General features: G+C 45.8%; 1 protein-coding gene across 1 annotated transcript in view; it reads left to right on the forward strand.

Annotated features, from left to right (window-relative positions):
• The window catches only part of arhgef10 (Rho guanine nucleotide exchange factor (GEF) 10), a 171,146-nt gene extending 145,390 nt beyond the window's left edge, over positions 1-25,756 (forward strand). Inside the window, exons 27-30 of the mRNA XM_084311130.1 lie at positions 5,267-5,441; positions 18,046-18,168; positions 20,754-21,292; positions 24,678-25,756. Coding sequence (XP_084167256.1) covers positions 5,267-5,441; positions 18,046-18,168; positions 20,754-21,256 — 801 coding nt within the window. The 3' untranslated portion in view covers positions 21,257-21,292; positions 24,678-25,756. The remainder of the gene's footprint in view (positions 1-5,266; positions 5,442-18,045; positions 18,169-20,753; positions 21,293-24,677) is intronic.
• Positions 25,757-26,386: the final 630 nt, after the last annotated feature.

The following is a 26,386-nucleotide window of genomic DNA, read 5'->3' on the forward strand; positions in this document are numbered from 1 at the left end:
ACTAAGCTTATCCTCCATCCATAACTCATCTCCAGCGTTTCCTCTGTACAGCTGCAGAGGCGTGGGAGCCGCGGCATTCGTGACATACTCTGGGCATAGCCGACATCTCTGCAGAATCCATTATAATGACGGTGGTGGTGGCGTTCTACCATCCCACACCACCGTCTCTCCCAGACACCGCTGCCTAGCGTCAGGCTCTACTCTTAAAGACACGGCGCTGAGGGCTGGGAGCTGTGGGGAGAGAGGGCCGCATTGGGACTTTATTTTAGGTAGGAGACGCGTGCAAATATGACGGCGGTCGCTCCCAGAGGCTAGCATGGGAAAAGGTTACATTAGAAACACTTGTTTCCTATGTCTAAGGGATATAAAGTGGAATTACAACAGATTGTGAGAACGTGTATCTATACCCATTTCTGTGCCCTTCACTGGACATGATATCTTCAATATATCCGTTATCCAAAGACATATCTGAAATACTACTACTACTACTACTACTAATAATAATAATAATAATAATAATACAGCTTTTTTATATATAATATCTTTGAAAAACAAGGTTTACAATGTGGTTCATTCTTTTTTAATTGTGGCTCCAACAAAGTTTTCCAACCGGGCACTAATGTAAAGATTTAATATGGTGTGCGCACTGGGCCATGTTATATCAGTATCTTGGTTACTAATTCTGAATGGCCCAACCACTCTGTGAGCTCTGCTTGCTATGGCCACTAATGGCATTATTGGGCCTCTAGCAGACCCGGGGAGCGGTCTCTCTTTCTCTCTTTTCCCCTCTCTTTCCCTGGGCTCCTTCCACCCGTCTCCTGTTGTTGATGATGTTTCCTGGCGGTCTCTCCATTCTGGCCCGGTGGGGAACGGCAGCACCTGCCGTGAGCAGGAATAGTAACGCTCCTGCTCCCCCCCCTGACACACGCACCCACTCATAATCTGGTTAGCCTCATTAAGCTCATTATAGACCACCTGCTTCTCTCTCTTTATCTTTCTTTCTCTCTCTTCCTTTTTCTTTCTATCTTTCTCTCTTTTCTTCTCTCTTCCTTTTTCTTTATTTCTTTTTCTCTATTTCTTTCCCTCTTTATTTCTCTTTCTCTTCCTTTCTTTCTTTCTTTCTTTCTTTCTTTCTCTTCCTCTCTGTCTCTGTGGGTGGCTTATTGCACAGTAGGCCTTGGATGAAAGAGAGAGAGAGAGAGAGTTAGATACAGTACCACTACAGAGAGAGAGAGAGAGAGCTAGACACAGTACCACGAGAGAGAGAGAGAGAGAGAGAGAGAGAGAGAGAGCTATATACAGTACCATGAGAGAGGGGGGGAGAGCTAGATGCAGTACCACTACAGAGAGAGCAAGAGAGAGAGAGATACAAAAAATTTTCTCTCTCTTCCTTTTTCTGTCTTTCTTTCTCTCTATTTCTTTCTTTCTCTCCCTCTCTGTCTCGGCGGGTGGCTTATTGCACAGTGGGCCTTGGATGTTGACTGCTGGACAGGAGAAAAGAAAAAGAAAGAGAGAGGGGGGGGGGGGGGGGGAGCTAGATGCAGTACCACTACAGAGAGAATGTTTGATTCTCTGTTTGATTGTTTTGCTTTGTTTTGTTTGGCTTTGGCAATGTAAACGTATGTTTCCCATGTTAATAAAGCCCCTTTGAATTGAATTTAATTGAAATTGAGAGAGGGAGAGCTAGATACATTACCACTAAAGAGAGAGAGAGAGAGAGAGAGAGATACACAATACCACTACAGAGAGAGGGAGAGAGAGAGAGAAAGAGAGAGAGAGAGAGAGAGAGAGAGAGAGAGACAATACCACTACAGAGAGAGGGAGAGAGAGAGAGAAAGAGAGATACACAATACCACTACAGAGAGAGGGGGGAGATAGATACAGTACCACTACAGAGAGAGAGAGAGAGAGAGAGAGAGAGAGAGAGAGAGAGAGAGAGAGAGAGAGAGAGAGAGAGATAGATACAGTACCACTAAAGAGAGAGAGAGAGAGAGAGAGAGAGAAAGAGAGAGAGAGAAAGAGAGAGAGATACACAATACCACTACAGAGAGAGGGAGAGAGAGAGGGAGAGAGAGAGAGAGAGAGAACGAGAGAGAGAGAGAGAGAGAGAGAGAGAGAGAGAGAGAGAGAGAGAGAGAGAGAGATAGAGAGAGACACAATACCACTACAGAGAGAGGGAGAGAGAGAGAGAGAAAGAGAGATACACAATACCACTACAGAGAGAGGGGGGAGATAGATACAGTACCACTACAGAGAGAGAGAGAGAGAGAGAGAGAGAGAGAGAGAGAGAGAGAGAGAGAGAGAGAGAGAGAGAGAGAGAGAGATACAGTACCACTACAGAGAGAGAGAGAGAGATACAGGACCACTACAGAGAGAGAGAGATAGAGAGAGAGAGAGATACAGTACCACTACAGAGAGAGAGAGATAGAGAGAGAGAGAGATACAGTACCACTACAGAGAGAGAGAGATAGAGAGAGAGATAGATACAGTACCACTACAGAGAGATAGAGAGAGAGAGAGAGATAGATACAGTACCACTACAGAGAGATAGAGAGAGAGAGATAGATACAGGACCACTACAGAGAGAGAGAGATATAGAGAGAGATAGATACAGTACCACTACAGAGAGATAGAGAGAGAGAGAGAGATAGATACAGTACCACTACAGAGAGATAGAGAGAGAGAGAGAGATAGATACAGTACCACTACAGAGAGATAGAGAGAGAGAGAGAGATAGATACAGTACCACTACAGAGAGATAGAGAGAGAGAGATAGATACAGGACCACTACAGAGAGAGAGAGATAGAGAGAGAGATAGATACAGTACCACTACAGAGAGATAGAGAGAGAGAGAGAGATAGATACAGTACCACTACAGAGAGATAGAGAGAGAGAGATAGATACAGTACCACTACAGAGAGAGAGAGATAGAGAGAGAGATAGATACAGTACCACTACAGAGAGATATATAGAGAGAGAGAGATAGATACAGTACCACTACAGAGAGATAGAGAGAGAGAGATAGATACAGTACCACTACAGAGAGAGCTACAGTACCGCACTACAGAGAGAGATATATATAGATACAGTACCATTACAGAGAGAGACAGAGAGAGAGAGAGAGAGAGAGAGAGAGAGAGAGAGAGAGAGAGAGAGAGAGAGAGAGAGAGAGAGAGAGAGAGAGAGAGATGGTTAGCTAGATACCACTACAGTCATACATTTCCCTAGGGAGAGAAAAGGTGAGAGAAAGAGAGGTAAGGTAGTACAGTATGGACTCTCCTTGGCCAAATACAACTCCACCTACACCAGCAGGGGTGTGTGGTGAGATGATGTCACTGGTGGTGGTGGAGTAGTGCCCCTGCCTCCATGTTGGACTGGGAACAGAAGGCGACTCAGAACATAGCAGCTCTCTGAAACACATATCCACAGATTCCACAGTCAACTGAAGACAAGGGAAATCCAAGAGCTAAACAGGGTGTTTTGTGACCGTGGCTTGTATGAAACCCATTTAAATTGGGATTAACAACTCCAACGTTGATCAAATAGAGGTAAACATTATGACTAGTGCTACTGTATTAAAATCACCAACCACATAGAACATCTTTAACCCTTTCACTACCACACTACAGAAGGTTAACACTTTCACTACCACACGACAGACGGTTAACCGTCTGTAGTGTGGTAGTGAAAGGGTTACCCCCCGTCTGTAGTGTGGTAGTGAAAGTGTTAACCTTCTGTAGTGTGGTTGTCAAAGGGTTAACCCTTTTGTCGCGTGGCAGTGAACGGGTTAACCTTCTGTATTGTCGCAGTGAAAGGGTTAACCGTTTGGTAGTGTGGTAGTGAAAGGGTTAAAGCATTCGGCCAACAGAACAGTTGCGTCTGGTTGAAGGTCACCTCTTGTGTCGCTGTGACTCGTTTGTTTTGGGTGGAGAAGCACAGCAGCGGCTCTCAGACATAATAACAGCTGTTGACAGTGAACGGCTGCAGCAGTGTGGACAGTCTGACGTGGTCAACGGGGAAGCCGTGGTCCTCATAAGCCGTGTCAGTGGGCTCTTATCTGGCTTAGTGTGGGTGTGTAGTATGGCTGCTACACACAGCCTGGGAAGGGTAGAGAGCAGTCCTCCTGACCTGGCGCTCCTCCGCTCACACTGTATAAGCACCGGGATGTTTACAATGGGTTTAACCCATTGACTTCAGTCAGCGGCGGTCATATCGGTCAAAGATCAACGGCCACAGAACGGGGTCAAGGTTTTAGCCATTGGTGTGTGTGGGTCAGGACCAAGGTGGCGACTGAGGAGATATCTGACTATGCTATAGGTAGTGATGGATTACCTCTATCTGCAGCACGGTATATTATAATGAGATTTCGTTTCATTTCAAACCTTTATTTAAACTCGAAAGGCAACTGAGGTTTCCCTCGTTTACAGTCATGTCAAGTGTACATGCAGAGTTAAGCAACAACAACAAAAAAACAGGCATAAAATCACACACACAAGTAAGCAAAACAATCAATTAAAACATGTACAACTTGATTGACAATGGAGATCAACCTGACTATGTTAGGTAATGACAGAAGCTTGGTCACATCTGCATGGTATATTATAATGAGATATCTGACTAGGCTAGGACAAGGTAATGACAGAAGCTTGGTCACCTCTGCATGGTATATTATAATGAGATATCTGACTAGGCTAGGACTAGGTAATGACAGAAGCTTGGTCACATCTGCATGGTATATTATAATGAGATATCTGACTAGGCTAGGACAAGGTAATGACAGAAGCTTGGTCACCTCTGCATGGTATATTATAATGAGATATCTGACTAGGCTAGGACTAGGTAATGACAGAAGCTTGGTCACCTCTGCATGGTATATTATAATGAGATATCTGACTATGCTAGGACTAGGTAATGACAGACGCTTGGTCACTGCATGGTATATTATAATGAGATATCTGACTAGGCTAGGACTAGGTAATGACAGAAGCTTGGTGGCCTCTTGGTGTTCTCAGTATTCAGGCTGGAGGGCGGGTTTACAGGTCAAGTGCTGGTTGTTGCACCTCTCTGACTGTTGACCGCCATTTGAGTTGCAATCATGAGGTTATCATGTCATTCTTTCCATATGAAGATTACTTGGGAAAATAAAGGCATTTATGACATGAAAGACCTCCTCTTCCAGGCTGTCCACCAGCCTGAAGGAACTTACAGTTATCTGTACTGTATGTAACACCCTCCCTGACTCTCCTCCATTGTGTCCCCACCCAGAGACAGCTGGAGGCCCACCAGGAGGAGGGCATGGTGGTGTCCCACATGGTGGTGGCCGGGGTGGGCATCTGGATCGCCTTCAGCTCGGGCTCCACACTGCGCCTCTTCCACACGGAGACCCTGGAGCACCTGCAGGACATCAACATCGCCACGCCCGTACACAACATCCTGGCAGGTGAGACTGTGTTTACAATGGAAGCTCGTATCTACACAATGATAACTGATGAACCTGAACACGATATATGGCCCGGAAGTATTGTGGAAACCCGCTTGTCCAACCCCTCTTTCCAAAAGGGGAAGCACAGAAATGTTTAGAATGTCATTGTATGCGTCACTGGAATCATGGAAAGCAGCCCCAGACCATTAGGTGTCTGCATACTGTTCCATGGCATGTAGTATAACTGAGGACTTAGGACTTACTTCTGGTCATTATTTGGGTAGAACACACATATTTTGAATGCCTTCGGCAGATTTATTTAAAAGAAATTGAGCCATTTTAATCTAGATTAATCTAGATTAAATCCAGGATTGCAGATAGATTAATCTAGATTAAAAAAAATTAATCTATGCCCACCTCTATATATATTAGAGCTGGGCCGTTAACGGCGTTAACGTGCTGCGTTAACGCTATACTAGTATCGTGCGATAATATAATTAACGCATTAATCTAAAAAACAATTTTTTTTTTTTACCTTTATTTACACAGGGTAGGTTCGCTGAGCACAGATGCTCTTTTTCAGGAACGCCCTGCTTCACATTCACACAGTTCCATTCACACCTGGGAGCTGCCCAGTACAACCACAGTTGACACCATTGGCCACTGAGCAAGTTGATTCAAGCCATGTCACATAGTTCAAGTTTGAAATGATTCTTTCTGTTTTGCTCCTGAGAGTGTGCTAGATACTGTACTGTACTGGTAATATTATTTATTTGTGTTAACTTCTGAATAAAACAACTTATTAAACACAAGTACATCTTATTGAACATTATTTTGATTTCATTACCAATTATCATAGCAAAACAGCTTTTTCAAACAGTCTGTAATGCATTTTGGAAACGGGAGATGGGCTCATGGTGTAATGGGCCACCTGGCCTGAGAAACATAAGGAGGAAAGAAAAAGTAAGGACTTACTTCTGGTCATTATTTGGGTAGAACACACATATTTTGAATGCCTTCGGCAGTTTTTTTTTAGCCATTTTTTTTTTTTTTATATATATCTTTTTCCCCCTCCATTTTCCTCCGATTTTCTCCCATCCCAATGTTAGTCGTATGCCAATTCCCAGTCCCTTCCTGGTCGCTGCGCACTTACCCCCCACAGTCAGATCATCTGGGAGAGTGGAGGCTACCACGTGCTTCCTCCGACACACGTCCAGCCAATCACCGCTTCTTTTCACCTGGCAGCGCGGATTCTCATCGAGAGGGCGTAGCGTGTGGGAGGACCACACTATCCCCCTCAAGTCCTATCCGCGCTTAGCAGGCGCCCCGACCGAACTGTAGGAGTCGCTGTTTACAACGACCCGGACCCACCCCGCCAGCTTCTCCCACCCTCTAATACAGCCAATTGTATTAGTGCAGACGGCCAGCCAAGCTGGTGACAACCCCGGAGCTGTGAGCTGGATTCGAACAGGCGAATCCAGCTCACAACGCAATCTCCGCTCGGCCACCTAACCGCCCTTTTTTTAGCCATTTTAATCTAGATTAATCTAGATTAATATATATATATATATATAATATATATATATATTGCTGGTACTAGCCGGGGTACTGAGGCATACCGTATCCCCTTCACTGTTGGCTTATGTTGTCTCTGGAAGTTGTGTTTCCTTGCTAATATTTGCAATATTCCTAATGTATACGAAGCTATTCATGATCAGGATATGAAGACATATGAACACCTTAACCAGGACTAAGATCATATACACATAGACATTACAGATAAAAGTAACGTTACAAAATGGTCAGATAAAACATTTGCACACAGGAAACGTGGTTACAATAGGCTTCACCGTAGCCTTAAATACATTCAGTGTTACCAAGCTTTGGATCTTCAGATCGGACTGGAGATTGTTCCATGCAGTAGGTGCGGAAAACCTAAAAGCTTTCTTTCCCATTTCTGTTCGGACATTGGGAACAGCAAAGTGCAGAAAATCCTTCGAACGGAGATTGTAATTTCCACCATTCAAATTTAAAAGAGAGACGATAAATAAATCGGAACCATACCAAGAATGGCCTTGTAAATCAAAACATACCAATGACTGAGCCGACGGGCACATAAGGAAGTCCAGTTCACTTTTGAATATAATACACAATGGTGAGTACGAGATCCTCAGTTTGTAATAAATCTCATAACAATTATCCAGTATGTAGACTTTATAACACTCTCTCAACGTTACTACTCAACATTATTATTATTATTGAAGTTTTTTCAATGCCTGGTATTATATATCGGAAATGATAAGTTATTGAGTTTTCTTCATAACCTTGCCTTGTAATACTGTACATGTGTCTGCAGTAGTAACATGACTGCCAACACTGTAAACCCAGAGCACCATATTCTATATGGTTGAGTGGACAGGTAGTCGGAGGTCAACCTCACCTTCAGGATATGCCCATGCCGCCGTGTCCAGTCCACCAATGTTTACGAGTAACGGTGATGTTGTGTTCTTCTCACCAACTCAGACCTCCAACAGCCCACTCTGTTCTTCCTGCCTGCCCCTTCGATGGCACTCAGTAATACGATCCTTATGCCTCTCGCTGAGATTGAAACCTTTCGAACGGCGGATTGTTGACCTGGGAGAACAGCGAAGCATGAGCATTCTTTTCTTTTCTTTTGATATTCAAAGACTCTGTGATCAAATATATTCCTATTCAAATACACACCTCTGCCCGAGGCCTATGACACAGCTCATCACCCATGATGACCTCATACAGTTTCAAAGAGCCGTCCGACGTGGGCGCCTGTCTGTAATTAGCTGACATTACCCCACTGTGTTTTTGTTATGGCAGCTTTTTCATGCGCTCATCCTGGTTTCAAAAGCTCCTAACTCAAACAAAGTGCTATAGGAACCTGTCATCTCGTCTCTATTCATAGTGTAGTTTATTGTTTTGATTCGACACGGAGCCGGGAACTCTGTGACGTAGGCAATATTGGATTTAAAGCCCTAATCCGTGATTTTCTTCCTTTCGTGGGGGTATATTCACGTACATTCTCCAAGGGCTTTGATCTGTAGATGGAAAACACGCTATTTGGAACATTACACTCTGGGTACCTGATGCGTGTTGTATGGGAACCTCTTCTCTTACGTCACCCTCCAAAAGGAGCACTTATGAGGCGAGTATCGTTTCTCAAGGTCTCGTTTCTTACCTCATCCCCATCCTACTGGTGATGGATGGGATCAGGGTCAAGAGAACAAGCTGTTACAGAGACACCCAGGATGTGTATCATCGGCTACATGACGATACCTGCAGCGCGGCTGAGTTATAGGCCCCCGGAGACGGTTCCCAGTGCAGACTGGTGGTACTGAGTGGGAGACAGTACACGTGTCCTCTTTAGAGCGGGGGGGTCACGACGTGTTGAGTGGGAGACAGTACACGTGTCCTCTTTAGAGCGGGGGGGTCACGACGTGTTGAGTGGGAGACAGTACACGTGTCCTCTTTAGAGCGGGGGGGGTCACGACGTGTTGAGTGGGAGACAGTACACGTGTCCTCTTTAGAGCGGGGGGGTCACGACGTGTTGAGTGGGAGACAGTACACGTGTCCTCTTTAGAGCGGGGGGGTCACGACGTGTTGAGTGGGAGACAGTACACGTGTCCTCTTTAGAGCGGGGGGGTCACGACGTGTTGAGTGGGAGACAGTACACGTGTCCTCTTTAGAGCGGGGGGGTCACGACGTGTTGAGTGGGAGACAGTACACGTGTCCTCTTTAGAGCGGGGGGGTCACGACGTGTTGAGTGGGAGACAGTACACGTGTCCTCTTTAGAGCGGGGGGGTCACGACGTGTTGAGTGGGAGACAGTACACGTGTCCTCTTTAGAGCGGGGGGGTCACGACGTGTTGAGTGGGAGACAGTACACGTGTCCTCTTTAGAGCGGGGGGGTCACGACGTGTTGAGTGGGAGACAGTACACGTGTCCTCTTTAGAGCGGGGGGGTCACGACGTGTTGAGTGGGAGACAGTACACGTGTCCTCTTTAGAGCGGGGGGGTCACGACGTGTTGAGTGGGAGACAGTACACGTGTCCTCTTTAGAGCGGGGGGGTCACGACGTGTTGAGTGGGAGACAGTACATGTGTCCTCTTTAGAGCGGGGGGGTCACGACGTGTTGAGTGGGAGACAGTACACGTGTCCTCTTTAGAGCGGGGGGGTCACGACGTGTTGAGTGGGAGACAGTACACGTGTCCTCTTTAGAGCGGGGGGGGTCACGACGTGTTGAGTGGGAGACAGTACACGTGTCCTCTTTAGAGCGGGGGGGTCACGACGTGTTGAGTGGGAGACAGTACACGTGTCCTCTTTAGAGCGGGGGGGTCACGACGTGTTGAGTGGACGCATGTCTAGTGGGTCTTATTAAGTGGGCCGATGACAACTAGCAGGTGAGGGGCAAGCGGTGGCGCTTCAACGCGGGCTTTTCTCTGCAGTCCAAAACGTTTTTTCATGTCAAAAGAACAATATATTAGAATCAGAATCAGAAAGGTCTTTATTGCCAAGTATACTTTTCACATACAAGGAATTTTGCTTTGGACGTTACTGGTGCGACATTAACGGACAGATAATACAATAAAGTGGTGGAGTAAAATTTAATGAAATATGAGCTAAGTTAAGCACAATATAATAAATATATTAATGAAATAAAATATAGGCCAGGGCTGTACGACTGTATATAAGAGGTTGAATACAATTATATGGGATATAAACTAAATTAGATATAGCACAATAGATATAGTACAATTATAAGTAAAAAATTACGGTAAATAGGAATAGGCCAGAACATCCCAGTGCTTTTAGTTTGTCTGGGAGAGCGTTCAGGGGACTGAGTGTGAACCTCGTAGGGTGGTGACCTCACGGCTGGTGACCTCACGGCTGGTGACCTCACGACTGGCACGGGCTCTTCTGGAAACATATCCCTGGATCCTCTGTGAGCAGCTCAGCGCTGGCATCAGCGTTTCAACATCTGCACCGCTAAGCCCTCTTAATCCAAAGGTTGGATTTTTGCATATATGCACGTGTTCCCAAACACAGCGTGAAAAGGCATTTTAACTCGACGAGTGAATGACGTGTGTTCGCTTCACTCTCGCGTCATTCCGTCACTCTGAGATAGTCGAGTTGTTATCTTGTATGTGTGTGTGTGTGTGTGTGTGTGTGTGGCAAGGACACTATGGCTGTCAGGCCTCGAGCCAAACGTCCAAAGACCACGATGTCCAAATTAAATCAGGTGTTTTCCGTGACTTCCGTCAGTCTGACAGCGGAGCCAGCGGAGCAGCCAGCTGCGTTGAGACTTGTAATCTTCTGACTCACACTAGAACCACGGTAATCTTATCTTCCTCTTCCTCTGCTCTGAGGCAGGCCTGGACATACACACACAGCATACACACACACACAAACATATCGTTAGCCTCATACGATAAAGTCATTTTTCAAGATTTTTGGAAAAGAAGAAAAAAACTATTTTCCAGTAAGAGTTTTTAATTTATATTTTGAAAATAAGTTCCACAAGGTGTATCAAGAAGTTTGCAAAAATACAAAAACACAACAACTATTGCGTAACAAAATAAGGTGACTTTTAAACCAAATATGTCGTGACTTAGGCATTTTTTCCTCTTACGTACATACACTAGGCAGTTGTTTTACTTGCCTAAGTCATGCGATCGCCGTCTGTGTATGTAACGTTAAAATGCACAAGTCACATGAGTGAGTTAGGCAGATGGTGATTTTTTTACGTAACAAGCGTTCTGGTTGGCTGAGGACACTAAGCCAGGGCGATGCAGCAGTGTGAGGAGAGTACAGTTAGGCAGAAATCTCAATTTGGCCAAAATAATTCGTAGGCAATTATCGTATGAGGCTAACGATATACAGTACACACACGCACACACACACACACACACTTATACACACATATACTCAACAGTAAGCACAACATGCACACACACATGCACACGTACTACACACACACCACTTTGATCAGATCACGGGAGTTTTTTTGGGGGGTCTATTCAGACTGCTGCTGCTTTCTGTCTCTGTGTCCAGGCTGAGTAACGCAGACAGCCATGTTGGTCTAAGGCTGCGTCTTTCCAGCAGGCTCCTCATAATGTTGTCATGACGATTTATGGAAATAGCCTGTGACAAATGACTTGCCTTCCCCCTGAGGCAGCACTGTACAGTATTGCTATTTCGATGCTATTTTGTCCCACTGAGCTTTTGATTTGAGGTTGACAGAGTGTATGTGTTTGTATGGTGACAGCTGTAGCTCAAAGGGAAAGTCGACCCTAAAATAGAATTGTACCTGTTGTTTTGACAATATTGTACAGCTCCGTTTTCAATGTGCGAAAAATGAACACGTCTCCCGTTGAGCTGAACGCCAGAGAGGCGAGACTCTAGCGGTGATGTCATCGAGAGACATATCCTGGAGCCGCTCCATAGACAGTGAATAGTGGGTCAACTCCCAGGACAATGTGACGGTACCCCATGGGGGTTTTACTGGGATACGTCCTACATTTAAATTAAACTCATGTGAATGTAATAGCTCAACCAAGGATTCTGTGAGCCCACAAGGTCCATCGCTAATTCATAGTCAACGGACCAACTCCTAAAAAGTGTCACTTGATGACGTCACAAATTCAAGTCTTGATGCTCTGATTTCCACCTTAGGTCTGTAATATGTCTATTGATATTGACTGAACTGTCCTAGATCATTGGAATAGTACAATATACGTTCTGTTTTAGGGTGGATTTTCCCTCCGGTGTGTTTGAGTATGCACCGGTGTGTAAAATGTGCGTGTGTGTTGCGTTCAGCTGTTGTTGCAGTGATTGCACTCTGTGTTGTTTATACTGTGTTGTTTAAACAGTTTTATTAACGATGCTGCCACGAGTCCAGTTGTTACCAGACGGTGAGCACAGGGACCGTTCTCCCAGCGTGCTGCTGCTCTGTTATTGCCACGAGCTAATAACCATTTGGAAAGTCATCAAAGAGATATCTGGCCAAAACAACAACTCTGGAGCATGTGGGTGGGAACAAGAGTTGTTGTTTTCATCAGATGCATGCTAAAGTAAAGAGCACTTTTATTAATCGGTCGGATACCAGTTGTTATGTAAATAGCTCTCGGGAGATGGTTTTATAGCTGCTATAGCTAAACTTAGTTACTTTAGCCTCAGTAGGAGATTACAGCGTTTTGGGTCAGAGGTATAGCTATGAAGGGCAAACACGCTGTTAGTAGAACAAACAAACCACACCACAGCAAAAAGCAGCCTGGTGTTTGTAGCTCAGTGTGGCAGGAAGTCAAACATATTCCATTCACTGTGTGGACAATAATGGATTATATCATTGAGTCACGGAATTTACAAACCAGAGGGTTTCTTAGGAAATGCCACGGGGAGACCTTGAGTCTCTCTCCGTACCCAGTGTTCGCAGGGGTGCCCAGGCCTACATGTAACAGGGGGCGGGCCGTGGGCCACATAATGTAACTGGACGTTAATCATTTAATAAATGAAACGTAACAGGTAAATAACAGTATCTTATGTCAAATGTCAGTGTGTTTGTAGCTTGTATAGGTACGTTTGTTCCAAAGTACCAAATAGTTGAATTGCATCAAACTAGCCCAAATAGAATATCTAATGATTATCTTGAATGCTTTGAAGGGCTAAACATTATGTTGTTAAATTTGGCCAGCAGGTCCTAATTTGGGCAACTCTGCTTTAGAGTAAGCATGTTTCTCAGCCAGATGTGAATGATAACGCCAGCCTGCTTTGGGACCTTGGTGGCTATATTAGCTAATAGGATCCATGCAACCACACAGGAAGTATTTTCTGGGAGAGACCACCCCACATGAAAGCCTCCCTCCTCCAGGCCCAGCCACTAAGAGCTCACTTCCTCTTCCAGACCTGGCCAGCAGATAACAGCACCAGGTCACTGGCCTTTTCCTTTTGCATGACAGTCCACAGCTATTTCCCTCTCTCTCTCCTAACCTTTTCCAGCTAAATCACCCCCCCCCCCCCCCCCCCCTCTTTGTAATCCATCTTGCCAGACTTGCTAAACTGAAGGCCTGTACTTGCCAGGCTGTGTGGCTGTTAGAGCAACTTCAGGTTTCGATTCATGGGGGATGTTTTTAATGCCCGCCTCCCCGCCACTCACTCTCTGGCCTCTTGTATAATGTGTCCTCGTCTAGAATGTGCCGCCCTGGCACTTATCACTGGCAGCTGCTGTGGAATAGTGTGAGTGAGGCAGAGAATGTGCCTTTTCTGCAGAAACCCTTGACATTAAGTGAATTGCCAGTGAAACTGCTTGGGTACAAGGGACTGCCTGCAATCGGTGTATTAGAGGTACATAGCGGTCTCTTACTGTGCCGTTCGCTGGTCTAATAGCACCGGTTTATTGAGACGGAAGAGATAAAAGTCACATGTCATCGTTGTTCTCTGGTCCAATAGCACTGGTTTATTAAGACAGAAGAGATAAAAGTCACATGGCATCATCGTTCTCTGGTCCAATAGCACAGGTTTATTGAATCAGAAGAGATAAAAGTCACATGGCATCATCGTTCTCTGGTCCAATAGCAGCAGTTTATTAAGACAGAGGTGTGAGGCGGCAAGACACTGTGTTGTATTTAATCAATGAGAGTGCTTAAAACTGCTCAGAATCAGGCTTTAATAGATATTTTAAAATATAATAATATTGTTTTTTAAATGGCCGACGGCAGCCAAAATGTGCCTCTATGTTCACAATTTTATCAGCAACTGAGTGGTAAAGTCCACCATTGGAATCTGTGCTAATTATACCTTATAACCAACTAGTGTTTCAGTCACTTAGTTGCATTTTGAGGAAATCATAACATGATTTGCGCTTGAGACTTTCTTTTTGTTTCTTTCTTTTTCATCCTTTATTTTACCAGCGTAGTCACATTGATATGTCCACCTCTTGTTCAAGAGGGCCCTGGAAGAAAGCAGAATACAGAAAATTGTCACATACTGTATAGAATAAAAAGAAATACTCACAAATCTTGAAAATGTCTTCATATGGGGCAGCTGGGTGGCGCCGCGGACATTGCGCTCGTCACCAACGCAAGAGACACCGGGTTCGACTCCGGCTGTCGGCGTTGCCTCCGGCTTGGGCCGGCCGTCATACTAACTCAATTGGCAGAGTTAGCGGGTGGAAGTCGATGGGTGGTAATCTGGACGTTGTGGACAGCGACTCCTACAGGTCGGTTGGGGATGCCTGCACAGCAGAGACAGGAAGTGGCGGGGGTAGTGTGAGCCTCCCACACGTTACACCTCGCCAATGAGAGTCCACGCTGGCAGGTGTGTATCGGAGGAGACACGTGATGCAAGGCTTCTATCCTCCCTACAACCGACCAGTGGGGGGCATATGCGAGCAACGTTCAAGACAGGGGAGGGGAGAATTGGCACAATGGAATTGGGATGGGAGAAAAATAGAAAAAGAGGAGAAAATGTGGATCAAAAAAGAAAATGTCTTCATATTTCAATGAAAACAAACAATATTAAAAACAGAATCACTCCATGGCAAGAGGGTGTCCTATTTCTTCTTTAAAAAGATCAATTCCAATGAGGGACTCTAGCTTCAAATGTTTTCATAATAGGTTCCAGGAGAATGGAGCAGCATAGCTGAACGCATGTTTCTCATATTCAGTTCTGACAGCGGGGACATGATATGAGATATACTTTTGTGATCTCCGAATGTAACGTCCACCTCTCGGTTGAATGAGTAAAGTGTTTATGTAAGTTGGTAGCTGCTCCAGGATGGCTTTGTATACAAACATACCAATGTATGGCCAGCGATGACTGATCTGACAATTCATACAATACACAGTGATGTGTGTGAGGGATGAGCTGTTTGTTACAAATTGTAAAGCAGCACGATATATATAGTGTCTAAAGGATTTCACCATTGATGTTAATGAACACACAGCATTAATTGTATGTCATAACCAGCTAGTGAGAAATCATAAAATGATTTGCAGACTTCTGGTTGGGCAGTCAGAGCTTTGGTTTCAAATTGTGGACTACCTGACGTAAACACTGGTGTTTTCTAGTGGAAACAACTCAATCTCAATGAAAACCACAAACTGCATGAAAGCACTTGTGTGACTCACACATCCTGAAAAGGCCACAACAGACGACATGAAACGTATGTGTACATGCCATACGTCCTTCATCCATTGGGGGGAATGATTTATTACCAACTATAGCATGCCGAGCACCCATTCTAGTTTAATTATATAATACTAAGTTCCGGCAAGGGGAAGGGTGACTTGATATCATCATAAAGGGAATGACCAGGCAGGGTGTTCACCTCGGCTTAAATGGCACCGTGAATGCGCTGTTGAAATGTAGTAGGTGCCCCTTAAAGTAGGTGTGGTTATCCCTCCTCGTGTTCACGCATGTTGGAGCAATTCATGCCAAATCCCCTTATTGCAGAGAGGAATTCCTAAGCCTGGGATTTGACACCGAGTCCTTTTGATGTGATCCAACAATAGTCACCTGCACAGCACACAGCCACACCTAGAATATTTGTAACTTAAGCCTTAGTCGATTTAGTGATATTAGGTCTAGATACCAGATAATAGAATAATTCTACTTCTATGGTCTATGCAGTTAAAAAGCACATTGCTTTCTCTCTCTACACTGTCCTCATCTGAACTAATTTCAAATCATCCCAATCCATCGCCTTGAGAAATGTGGACTAGGACTCATTGCCTCATCATGCCTCCCTGTCCGTGGTGCTGTATTCTCCAGAGGACTGAGGACCGGGGTCGTCTGCAGTGCTGCTGGACAGCAGAGAGGAGAGTCAGGGTGGCTTTTGTCTGCTCTGCTGTGACCTAAATAGCCAGCCATGTGTAGCCTAATTGGGGGGAGAGGGGGGGGGACCAACAACAACATGGATCATACTCTGAATATTGAGTCATCTAACCCTATAGGTAGAGAAGAGGATGGGATCAATTATAGCTCCACTCTGCTAGACTCAACCTGTGATAAGTCCTCCTGAGATGTTGTCGGTACACCCATCTATTTTCTTGATCCGTTCTTCAGTGGGAAAGGGGTTAGAGGTTGGAATCAGGGATTTAGACTTGTTTCCCCATAAGCAGAACAGTGAGACAGGTATTGTAGTCTCTCAAGGCGTGAGAGACGCCCAGTGGCTTTGGGGGGAAAACAAGTGTGAAGGTACTAGGATTCCCACCTGGTGTCCAGCCACAGAGCTCGGTGTGACCGTGATGACAACTCACATTATAGTGCTGACGCCGGAGTTATTCCCAGTCTGATGGAATGGTTGATATTGTATCGGTGTGATGTTTGAGATAAGCGCCTCTCTCTCCTGTGCTCGGTTGTCGGGACTAAGTGCAGATCAAAGAAGGGGCCTCTGGTTGTGGGATCAGGGCCAGAGCTCTGGCCCGTGTTGACGTTCTCTCTGGGTTTATTTTAGTTCACCCTCTGGGTGGAGGAACTCCAAATATTGTGAAAGGAGGAAGTTGAGCAAGGCCCCCGACCAGCAGTCTGTATGTTTCTGCTAAGGCTGGGCCCTCATTATTAGCACATGTGGGCTGCTGCTCAGGGGCCAGTGGTGTAGTCTCAGGCTGGACCTGGGAAAGGATTACCTGGCTGCTTTGCCTGGCTGGCTGCTCGACCTGGAAGTATGAGCTGAGGAGTGGCATGTGTGCGGCCCCATGCCAGGGGTCAGCTCCGGTGAAAGGGTCATGCTAAGAGATCAGCGGTGATTGTTCCCAGAGCTCCAGGGGATTCTTTGAAGGGAGGCAACTTCAAGTGGAGCTTCTGGCGCACCAGTGAGTCATGATGGCTGAATGCCCCGGGCCTCCCACGGCGCTGCTGTTGCTGCGGTCGTCAGATGTGTTCGCCTCTACCTGCCTAACCTGCGCGGCGGCGTTCATTCCCACGGTTGAGCTAATGAGTTGGGACGGCCTGAGACGAGAGCCAAGCTCCATTATAATAAGTCACTAAACACAAGACTGTCACACAGTGTGGCTGAATTCATTGCTGTTGCTGCTGAAAGGTGCCGCTAACGTAACAATCGGCCCTGTTTTACCGTCCAACGTGGCGTTTCATAGTGCAGTGCTTCTTGGATCAGGAAGGAGGAGACGGTACAGAGCAGACTGTCCCGACCGAGCCTCCGCTCCGTGCGTCCTGAATAGAGGCAGAGCCGCTATTTAATTACTGCATTACGCTTCACCCATTCTATTGCGTAACACATTGTGTTTGTTTGTTTGACTCCGAGCCGACCATAATGGCGCCCTTTCATGTGATGGAAGAGACATTTAGAAAAGAGCTGCTCCTCTCGAGGTTGCCCTGGAGACAAGTAGCCGTTAAACGTCTACCGCTACAGCGATGTCCCTCCCTCCCCCTTCCCCCCCTGCCTGATGAAGTGGCCCATTAGCCGGTCTAGGAGACACAAGTGTACTCGGCCACAATTGTATCCCCCGTGAGGTCCAAATGTCCATGCTAGACCCAGGGAATCCTTCCAAGTGTGAAGCCATGTTGAGCCAAGATATTGTGTTTTCACTCAATGTTAGCAGGTCTACAAACCCTGTCCTGTGCTTGTTGTCTCCGTAGGGAACCAGCGGGTGTCAGTGAGCAGCCTGCTGGTGTGCCACGGCCTGCTGCTAGTGGGCACCAACCTGGGGGTGACGGTGGCTCTCTCGGTGCCCAGGCTACAGGGCATCCCCAAGGTCACAGGTAAGACTCAAAACAACACCCCCGGCCTATCAAGCCTATCAAGCAGATAGATTACACACACAGCACGTCTGTTTAATTACTTACAGTAGGTTTGAAAAGGCGAGGTAATTGGGGAAGTCTGTTCCACAGCTTGAAGGAAATACCTTGGACTTTTATAATCATGACCATGTTATTACAGTCATGACTTGTGAATTGTACCAGAAAACTCAACTGGGGTTAATTGGCCACAGTAATTATACATGCCTGAAGGAGGCCCATGCTTGGAGCTGTTATTCTAACACAGACCATTTGGACATTTGCTAAATAGTGCAGAATTTATGTACTAGTACTTATATTATAGTATTATAAGTAGTATAAGTATTATTATTATTATTATTATTATTATTATTATTATTATTATTATTATTATTATTATTATTATTATTATTATTATTATTATTATTATTATTATTATTATTATTATTATTATTATATTATACTTATATTAAAGCAATGTCACACCTTACCTGTGCAACTGTATAGGTTAAAATAATGTCACACCTTACCTGTACAACTGTATAGGTTAAAATAATGTCACGTCTTACCTGTGCAACTGTATAGGTTAAAATAATGTCACATCTTACCTGTGCAACTGTATAGGTTAAAATAATGTCACGTCTTACCTGTGCAACTGTATAGGTTAAAATAATGTCACGTCTTACCTGTGCAACGGTATAGGTTCAAATAATGTCACGTCTTACCTGTGCAACTGTATAGGTTAAAATAATGTCACGTCTTACCTGTGCAACTGTATAGGTTAACATGATGATATCACACCACTTTTACATGTTTTTATGTCTCTGTTATGTCTATGTGATGTGATGTCATGTGTCTTCACGATGTCTGTATGATGCATGTCTGAACACTTTGTTCCCCTCCCCCCTACAAGGACCACAATGGAAATAAGCCCTGAGCTTTTTTGTGTCTGTCCTTGGCAGTATTCCAGACTGTGCTTCTGTCACGTGTTTATTTATATATTGTCAAAATAAAATCAATCAATAGGCTACTTGAGCACCCAAGCTGGCATAGAGCTTTTTCACCACAAATTCACGGATAGCAAATAAATAAATAACATGCATATTAGTGAGAAATTGGAGAGGTGTGGGATACGAGGTATAGCTAACTCTTGGCTGAAGAGCTACTTGGAAAACAGAGCAATGTGTGCAAATGAATGACACTGTGTCAGGATTTAGGAAGGTCACCTGTGGAGTACCCCAGGGAGACTGTAAATCCAATAGTCTTACTGCAAAAGCGGGCCATTCGGAGCCTTTATAAGGCTGGTTACTATGACCACACAAATTATAAAATTGTGCAAATAATGTACAGAGCTAAAGCAAAGTTACTGCAAAGGTTTTTTTTTCAATACATGAAAGAAAATGTGATTTGAGAAAAGTTTGTACATTTACTGTTCAAAAAGCTAAGAAAGGGATTAAAAGGAGATGTATTTCTATTGTTGGGGTTAACTTGTGGAACAATGCTGATCTGTTTTAGAGTCTTAATTTGTTAAGAATATAGGACAGGCATGTATAAGCATTATGCTTCAGCCTGTACCTTTTCAGTCACTGCCAAATCAAAGATTGTTGAATGATTGTGCACATTGTATTGTGTGTGATGACTAAATTAACTACTACTACTACTACATGTGGAATTCTACAAAAGGTGTATTTCTACCATCAAATTTACTGGTTTATATTAATGAGACTATTGATCTGTTTCAACTTTGGCTACTATTTGAAAATGTTCTTACTATTGGGGCTGAGATGATATCTTAACGTGGCTACAAATGAAGCAGTCGCTGACATTCCGTTTCCAACATGCCTCTGTCTAGACACACAGATCTGACTGCTTCCACATATAGAATGGTGTATTAGATACCACCAGAAGGTCAGGTTTTGTCACTTGGCCAGCTGTATAACTGCAGCCAGGCAGCCAAAATAACCACGTTGGAACCATGTTAGTTGTTATGGTAAGACTCACCTGTTACAGGAGAGCGGAAATAGCACAGATTATATGTAGTACGTGATTTAAGTTTGTGAAATCAGACTTGTCATGTCTACCCAAACTGCTGTACAAGATACAAGATACAAGATACCTTTATTGCCACACAACCAGGTTGGTGGTATTTGTGATCGGTACAGAGTGTATTGAAGCTCTGAATATACAGTACAAACTGGAACATGGATACATTTACCCCCCCCCCCCCCCCCCTTCTCAACAATAGATACATAATACAGCACAACATGACACAATAAATACATAAATACAGCAGAGCACGACACAGCACAACATAACACACGGAAGAGTCTAGTCCATCAGGTCAGGAGCTTGGTTGGTGTAAGGGGGGGGGGGGGGGGGGAGAGGGGGGCCAAGGGAGTTCAGGGTCCGAATGGCGGTTGGGAAGCAGCTGTCCTTGAAGCGGGTGGGTTTTTGCGAGGATGCAACGAATACGATAAAAAAAATCACAAATAAATGCCATTTTTAGGCATAGCAAACAAGAGACAATGTGATGAGTGAATACGTGCTGACGTGACTGTCCCTGCTCCTAGGTCGGGGGATGGTCTCCTTCCATGCCTACAACGGACCAGTTAAATTCCTCACCATGGCTGCGGCTGTGTGCAACCGGCCCTCTGGCAGCCCCCCGCCCGCCAACCCCCCCGCCCAGACCCAGCCGACGGAGGCCGAAGACGGGGACAAGACCCCCACCTCCCCGGACCCCGCTCCTCCCCCAGGTCGGGGCGTCTGGCTGGGGGAGGCGGGCTGCACCACCATGGCTCTCCAGGACTCGCTCTCCGTCTCGTCCTGTGGCTCCCTGGCTCCGTCGCAGGGCTCCCTGGAGCACGGGCCGGAGGACGGGGCCCTGTACGACCTGCTGCACGACCCCGCCCACCAGCAGAAGGGCCGCAAGGCCAGCAAGGTGGACGTCAGCTCGCTGCTGGTGGTGTCCGGCGGCCTGGGCCACCGCAGGGTCAACAGGAAGACCAAGCAGTCCCGTCACGAGGACACGGCTGCTACCATCATGATCTGGCAGATTCCCCTGCTCCACATGTGAGACGCGAAGGCTACGGGCCCAGATCACTGCAGCAAGGTGAGGGACACACAGCTGTCAGGGCCCAGATCACTGCAACAAGGTGAGGAAGACACAGCTGTTAGGGCCCAGATCACTGCAGCAAGGTGAGGAACACACAGCTATTAGGACCCAGATCACTGCAGCAAGGTGAGGAACACACAGCTATCAGGGCCCAGATCACTGCAGCAAGGTGAGGAACACACAGCTATCAGGGCCCAGATCACTGCAGCAAGGTGAGGAACACACAGCTATCAGGGCCCAGATCACTGCAGCAAGGTGAGGGACACACAGCTATCAGGGCCCAGATCACTGCAGCAAGGTGAGGAACACACAGCTGTTAGGGCCCAGATCACTGCAGCAAGGTGAGGAACACACAGCTATCAGGGCCCAGATCACTGCAGCAAGGTGAGGAACACACAGCTATCAGGGCCCAGATCACTGCAGCAAGGTGAGGAACACACAGCTGTTAGGGCCCAGATCACTGCAGCAAGGTGAGGAACACACAGCTGTTAGGGCCCAGATCACTGCAGCAAGGTGAGGAACACACAGCTATCAGGGCCCAGATCACTGCAGCAAGGTGAGGAACACACAGCTATCTGGGCCCAGATCACTGCAGCAAGGTGAGGAACACACAGCTGTTAGGGCCCAGATCACTGCAGCAAGGTGAGGAACACACAGCTATCAGGGCCCAGATCACTGCAGCAAGGTGAGGAACACACAGCTGTTAGGGCCCAGATCACTGCAACAAGGTGAGGAACACACAGCTGTTAGGGCCCAGATCACTGCAGCAAGGTGAGGAACACACAGCTGTCAGGGCCCAGATCACTGCAGCAAGGTGAGGGAGACACAGCTATCAGGGCCCAGATCACTGCAGCAATGTCCTCAAAGACATTCTGAGTTACTAATAGATTTTGTCGACTAATCTATTAGTTGATTTAATTTAATTTCCCCCATTATTGGCAAATGAATGCAGTCATACAGATGGAAATCTTTAAAGAGTAACTAAACACAGTCATTTTGATGACCTAGTGGTTGATATTTTCACCACTCTGCCTCACGCTGCACACTCTGCACTCTACCTCACGCTGAACACTCTGCCTCACTTTACACACTGCCTCACGCTGAACACTCTGCCTCACGCTGCACACTCTGCCTCACTTTACACACTCTGCCTCACGCTGAACACTCTGCCTCACTTTACACACTCTGCCTCACGCTGAACACTCTGCCTCACTTTACACACTCTGCCTCACGCTGCACACTCTGCACTCTGCCTCACGCTGCACACTCTGTCTCACACTGAACACTCTGCACTCTGCCTCACGCTGCACACTCTACCTCACGCTGAACACTCTACCTCACGCTGAACACTCTACCTCACGCTGAACACTACATCACGCTGAACACTCTACCTCACGCTGAACACTCTACCTCACGCTGAACACTCTACCTCACGCTGAACACTCTACCTCACGCTGAACACTCTGCATCACGCTGAACGCTCTACATCACGCTGAACACTCTGCCTCATGCTGAACACTCTACATCACGCTGCACACTCTACATCACGCTGAACACTCTGCCTCACTCTGAACACTCTGCCTTACGCTACACACTCTACATCACGCTGAACACTCTACCTCACGCTGAACACTCTACATCACGCTGAACACTCTACCTCACGCTGAACACTCTGCCTTACGCTGAACACTCTGCCTCATGCTGAACACTCTGCCTTACGCTGAACACACTACATCACGCTGAACACTCTACATCACGCTGAACACTCTACCTCACTCTGAACACTCTACATCACGCTGAACACTCTACCTCACGCTGCACACTCTACCTCACGCTGAACACTCTACATCACGCTGAACACTGCCTCATGCTGAACACTCTACATCACGCTGCACACTCTACATCACTCTGAACACTCTGCCTTACGCTGAACACTCTGCCTCACGCTGAACACTCTGCCTTACGCTGAACACTCTACCTCACGCTGAACACTCTACCTCACGCTGAACACTCTACCTCACGCTGAACACTCTGCCTTACGCTGAACACTCTACATCACGCTGAACACTCTACATCACGCTGAACACTCTACATCACGCTGAACACTCTACATCACGCTGAACACTCTGCCTTACGCTGAACACTCTGCCTTACGCTGAACACTCTACATCACGCTGAACACTCTACCTCACGCTGAACACTCTACCTCACGCTGAACACTCTACCTCACGCTGAACACTCTGCCTTACGCTGAACACTCTGCCTTACGCTGAACACTCTACATCACGCTGAACACTCTGCCTTACGCTGAACACACTACATCACGCTGAACACTCTACATCACGCTGAACACTCTACCTCACGCTGAACACTCTGCCTTACGCTGAACACTCTACCTCACGCTGAACACTCTGCCTTACGCTGAACACTCTACATCACGCTGAACACTCTACATCACGCTGAACACTCTACATCACGCTGAACACTCTACATCACGCTGCACACTCTACCTCACGCTGCACACTCTGTCTCACTCTACACACTCTGAACACTCTGCCTTACGCTGAACACTCTGCCTCACGCTGCACACTCTACCTCACGCTGAACACTCTGCCTCACGCTGAACACTCTGCCTCACGCTGAACACTCTGTCTCACTCTACACACTCTGCACTCTGCCTCACACTGAACACTCTGTCTCACTCTACACACTCTGCACTCTGCCTCACACTGAACACTCTGTCTCACTCTACACACTCTGAACACTCTACCTCACGCTGAACACTCTACATCACGCTGAACACTCTGCCTTACGATGAACACTTTGCCTTACGATGAACACTCTACATCACGCTGAACACTCTACATCACGCTGAACACTCTACCTCACTCTGAACACTCTGCCTTACGCTGAACACTCTACCTCACGCTGAACACTCTGCCTTACGCTGAACACTCTACCTCACGCTGAACACTCTGCCTTACGCTGAACACTCTACCTCACGCTGAACACTCTACATCACACTGAACACTCTGCCTCACCCCAATTGGTGATGTTTGTAATAAATGTAGTGCTTATTACAAACCAAAGTGGCTTGCAGCATAGTTAGCAATAGCAACAATAATAGCAAATTGTGTTGCTAGAGATGTGCTTAACATTTTCCAGGTTTACAACTCATTCAACATGAAAAACAAAAACGACTTATCAACTAACGACCATTTAGTCAACTACTGGACTAAGAAGGCACAGCCTTGATTTGTATCAAGCACAAATATACAAACAATTTTAAAACAAAAAAATGTATAAATAAATTAAAAAGTATGCCAATAACATGTATGTACAGCACATAACATTTCTAAATGAATCCTCCTTCTCTCTCCAGGACAAGACGTGGCGCACTGCAGTCGCTACTTGGAGTCAGCCGACTCGCACGCTCCAGAGACCCGCTGTCACATCTTTATGACCATTTGGGATCAATCCATTCAACTAGATGTCTCACTGAACGCGGCGCTCCGCGAGGCTCCCCGGGTGCTCCTGAACACCTCTCTGCACAGACACACCGCGTGCGTCTGCCCTGTTGGAAGACAATGAATCAATATAACCACTTAATCATGACGCCTGACTTTGCTAACAGCTGCCAGTGGACCGCTCACCCCCTGACGATAACGGGATGCGGTTCAGATGGATGTACTGATGATGTAAGGAGGGAGGGAGGAGAGAGACTGATGTGTCCTTAATTTCACTCCTCTATCTAGGAGTGTTTTTTCTGGCGCTGTTTTATAACATGGCTAATATATGGGACATTCCTATTGTGTCAGATTAGTTGTCCACACAATAACTGTATGTGGGGGGAACACAGTATTGACACCAGTGTGGAAAGGATACTGAGAAGAAAGAGCATGAGACTGCAGAAATGACCCACCCCACCCCCCAGTATTTAAGGTTCTGGAACTGTCATGTAAATCTGAGTTATAGGTTAGGGCGAAAAGATTACATATTTTTTTTCATCTCTTAATAGCCAGTCCAGGGTTGTGAATCTGAACTATAACTCTTGGTCAGTTAATTATGTGAGTATGTGTTCTGGGGGTCAGGGCGAGGTCCTATGTTATATGTAATAATGTCCTTTGTTTCATTGGTCCACTGATGCTAAATCCAGTGTTCCTGCTATTGTGCTAACAGGAGGAAGGTTTGTGGCCGGTGGGTGTGGTTAAATACTGATTACTGAACTAGTTTGGAAAGGCTTGACTAGAATTCCTGGCTGGCCAGGTTTCTACCGATATGAAACGGACGAGAAAGACTTTTATTACCAGGATAGATTTTGTTTATCTCCCTAATGCATTTTTGTTTCTCACTCGAGGGTATTTAAAAAGAAAGATAAAAATGCTTTATACTTTTTTTTGGTCACATTTTGTATGTACTTCTGTTATATTAACAAATCTATAAACATGGTTTTATTCAGCAGCCTTGTTGTGTAGTGTCGCCGTTAATGAACTCCTCAGATCCTCGTACCATGGTGTTTCATTTTGACTTCAAAGTGTTTCATCTCGCTTTTAACAAAAGGACAAAACTTGCTTCCACTTATCCAGTATGTTTTGTCTGGAGCAGGCGAACCCAATGCCAACATCTACACGTAACTTTCCATTCCAAATAACTTCCCTCTCCATTGATGGAATACATATTGTAATTAAATCCTCTGGGTTTAAAGATGTACCCTGTAAACCAAAGGTAAACAAAAATGATAACCCGTTCACCTAACACGTAGCCTACTGTAAAAACAATAAAAAAAAAATGTATTGGAATGTGTTCAACAAGGTACAACCTGAAACGACAAACTTCACTTTCCTCATGCCATTTCACAGTTGTGTGACATTTAATCTTGTAAACCTCAAAGTAGTTTCCTGTTGAGGCCATACCCACAGGGTATTAAGTACTGTAGTGTAGTCGACGTGCTGGCAGGCAAAGCACCAATTAGTCCCTACTTGCTAGTCTCGCACACATATTGCCTCTGACTGACGGACTGCATATTACGCTCTGAGGCTAAACGAGTACTCTCGTACAACACTTAATTACTTACTGAACCTCACAACCTAT

This window comes from Notolepis coatsorum (genome assembly GCF_963971535.1).
Source record: "Notolepis coatsorum genome assembly, chromosome: 3".
Taxonomy (NCBI): Eukaryota; Metazoa; Chordata; class Actinopteri; order Aulopiformes; family Paralepididae; genus Notolepis; species Notolepis coatsorum.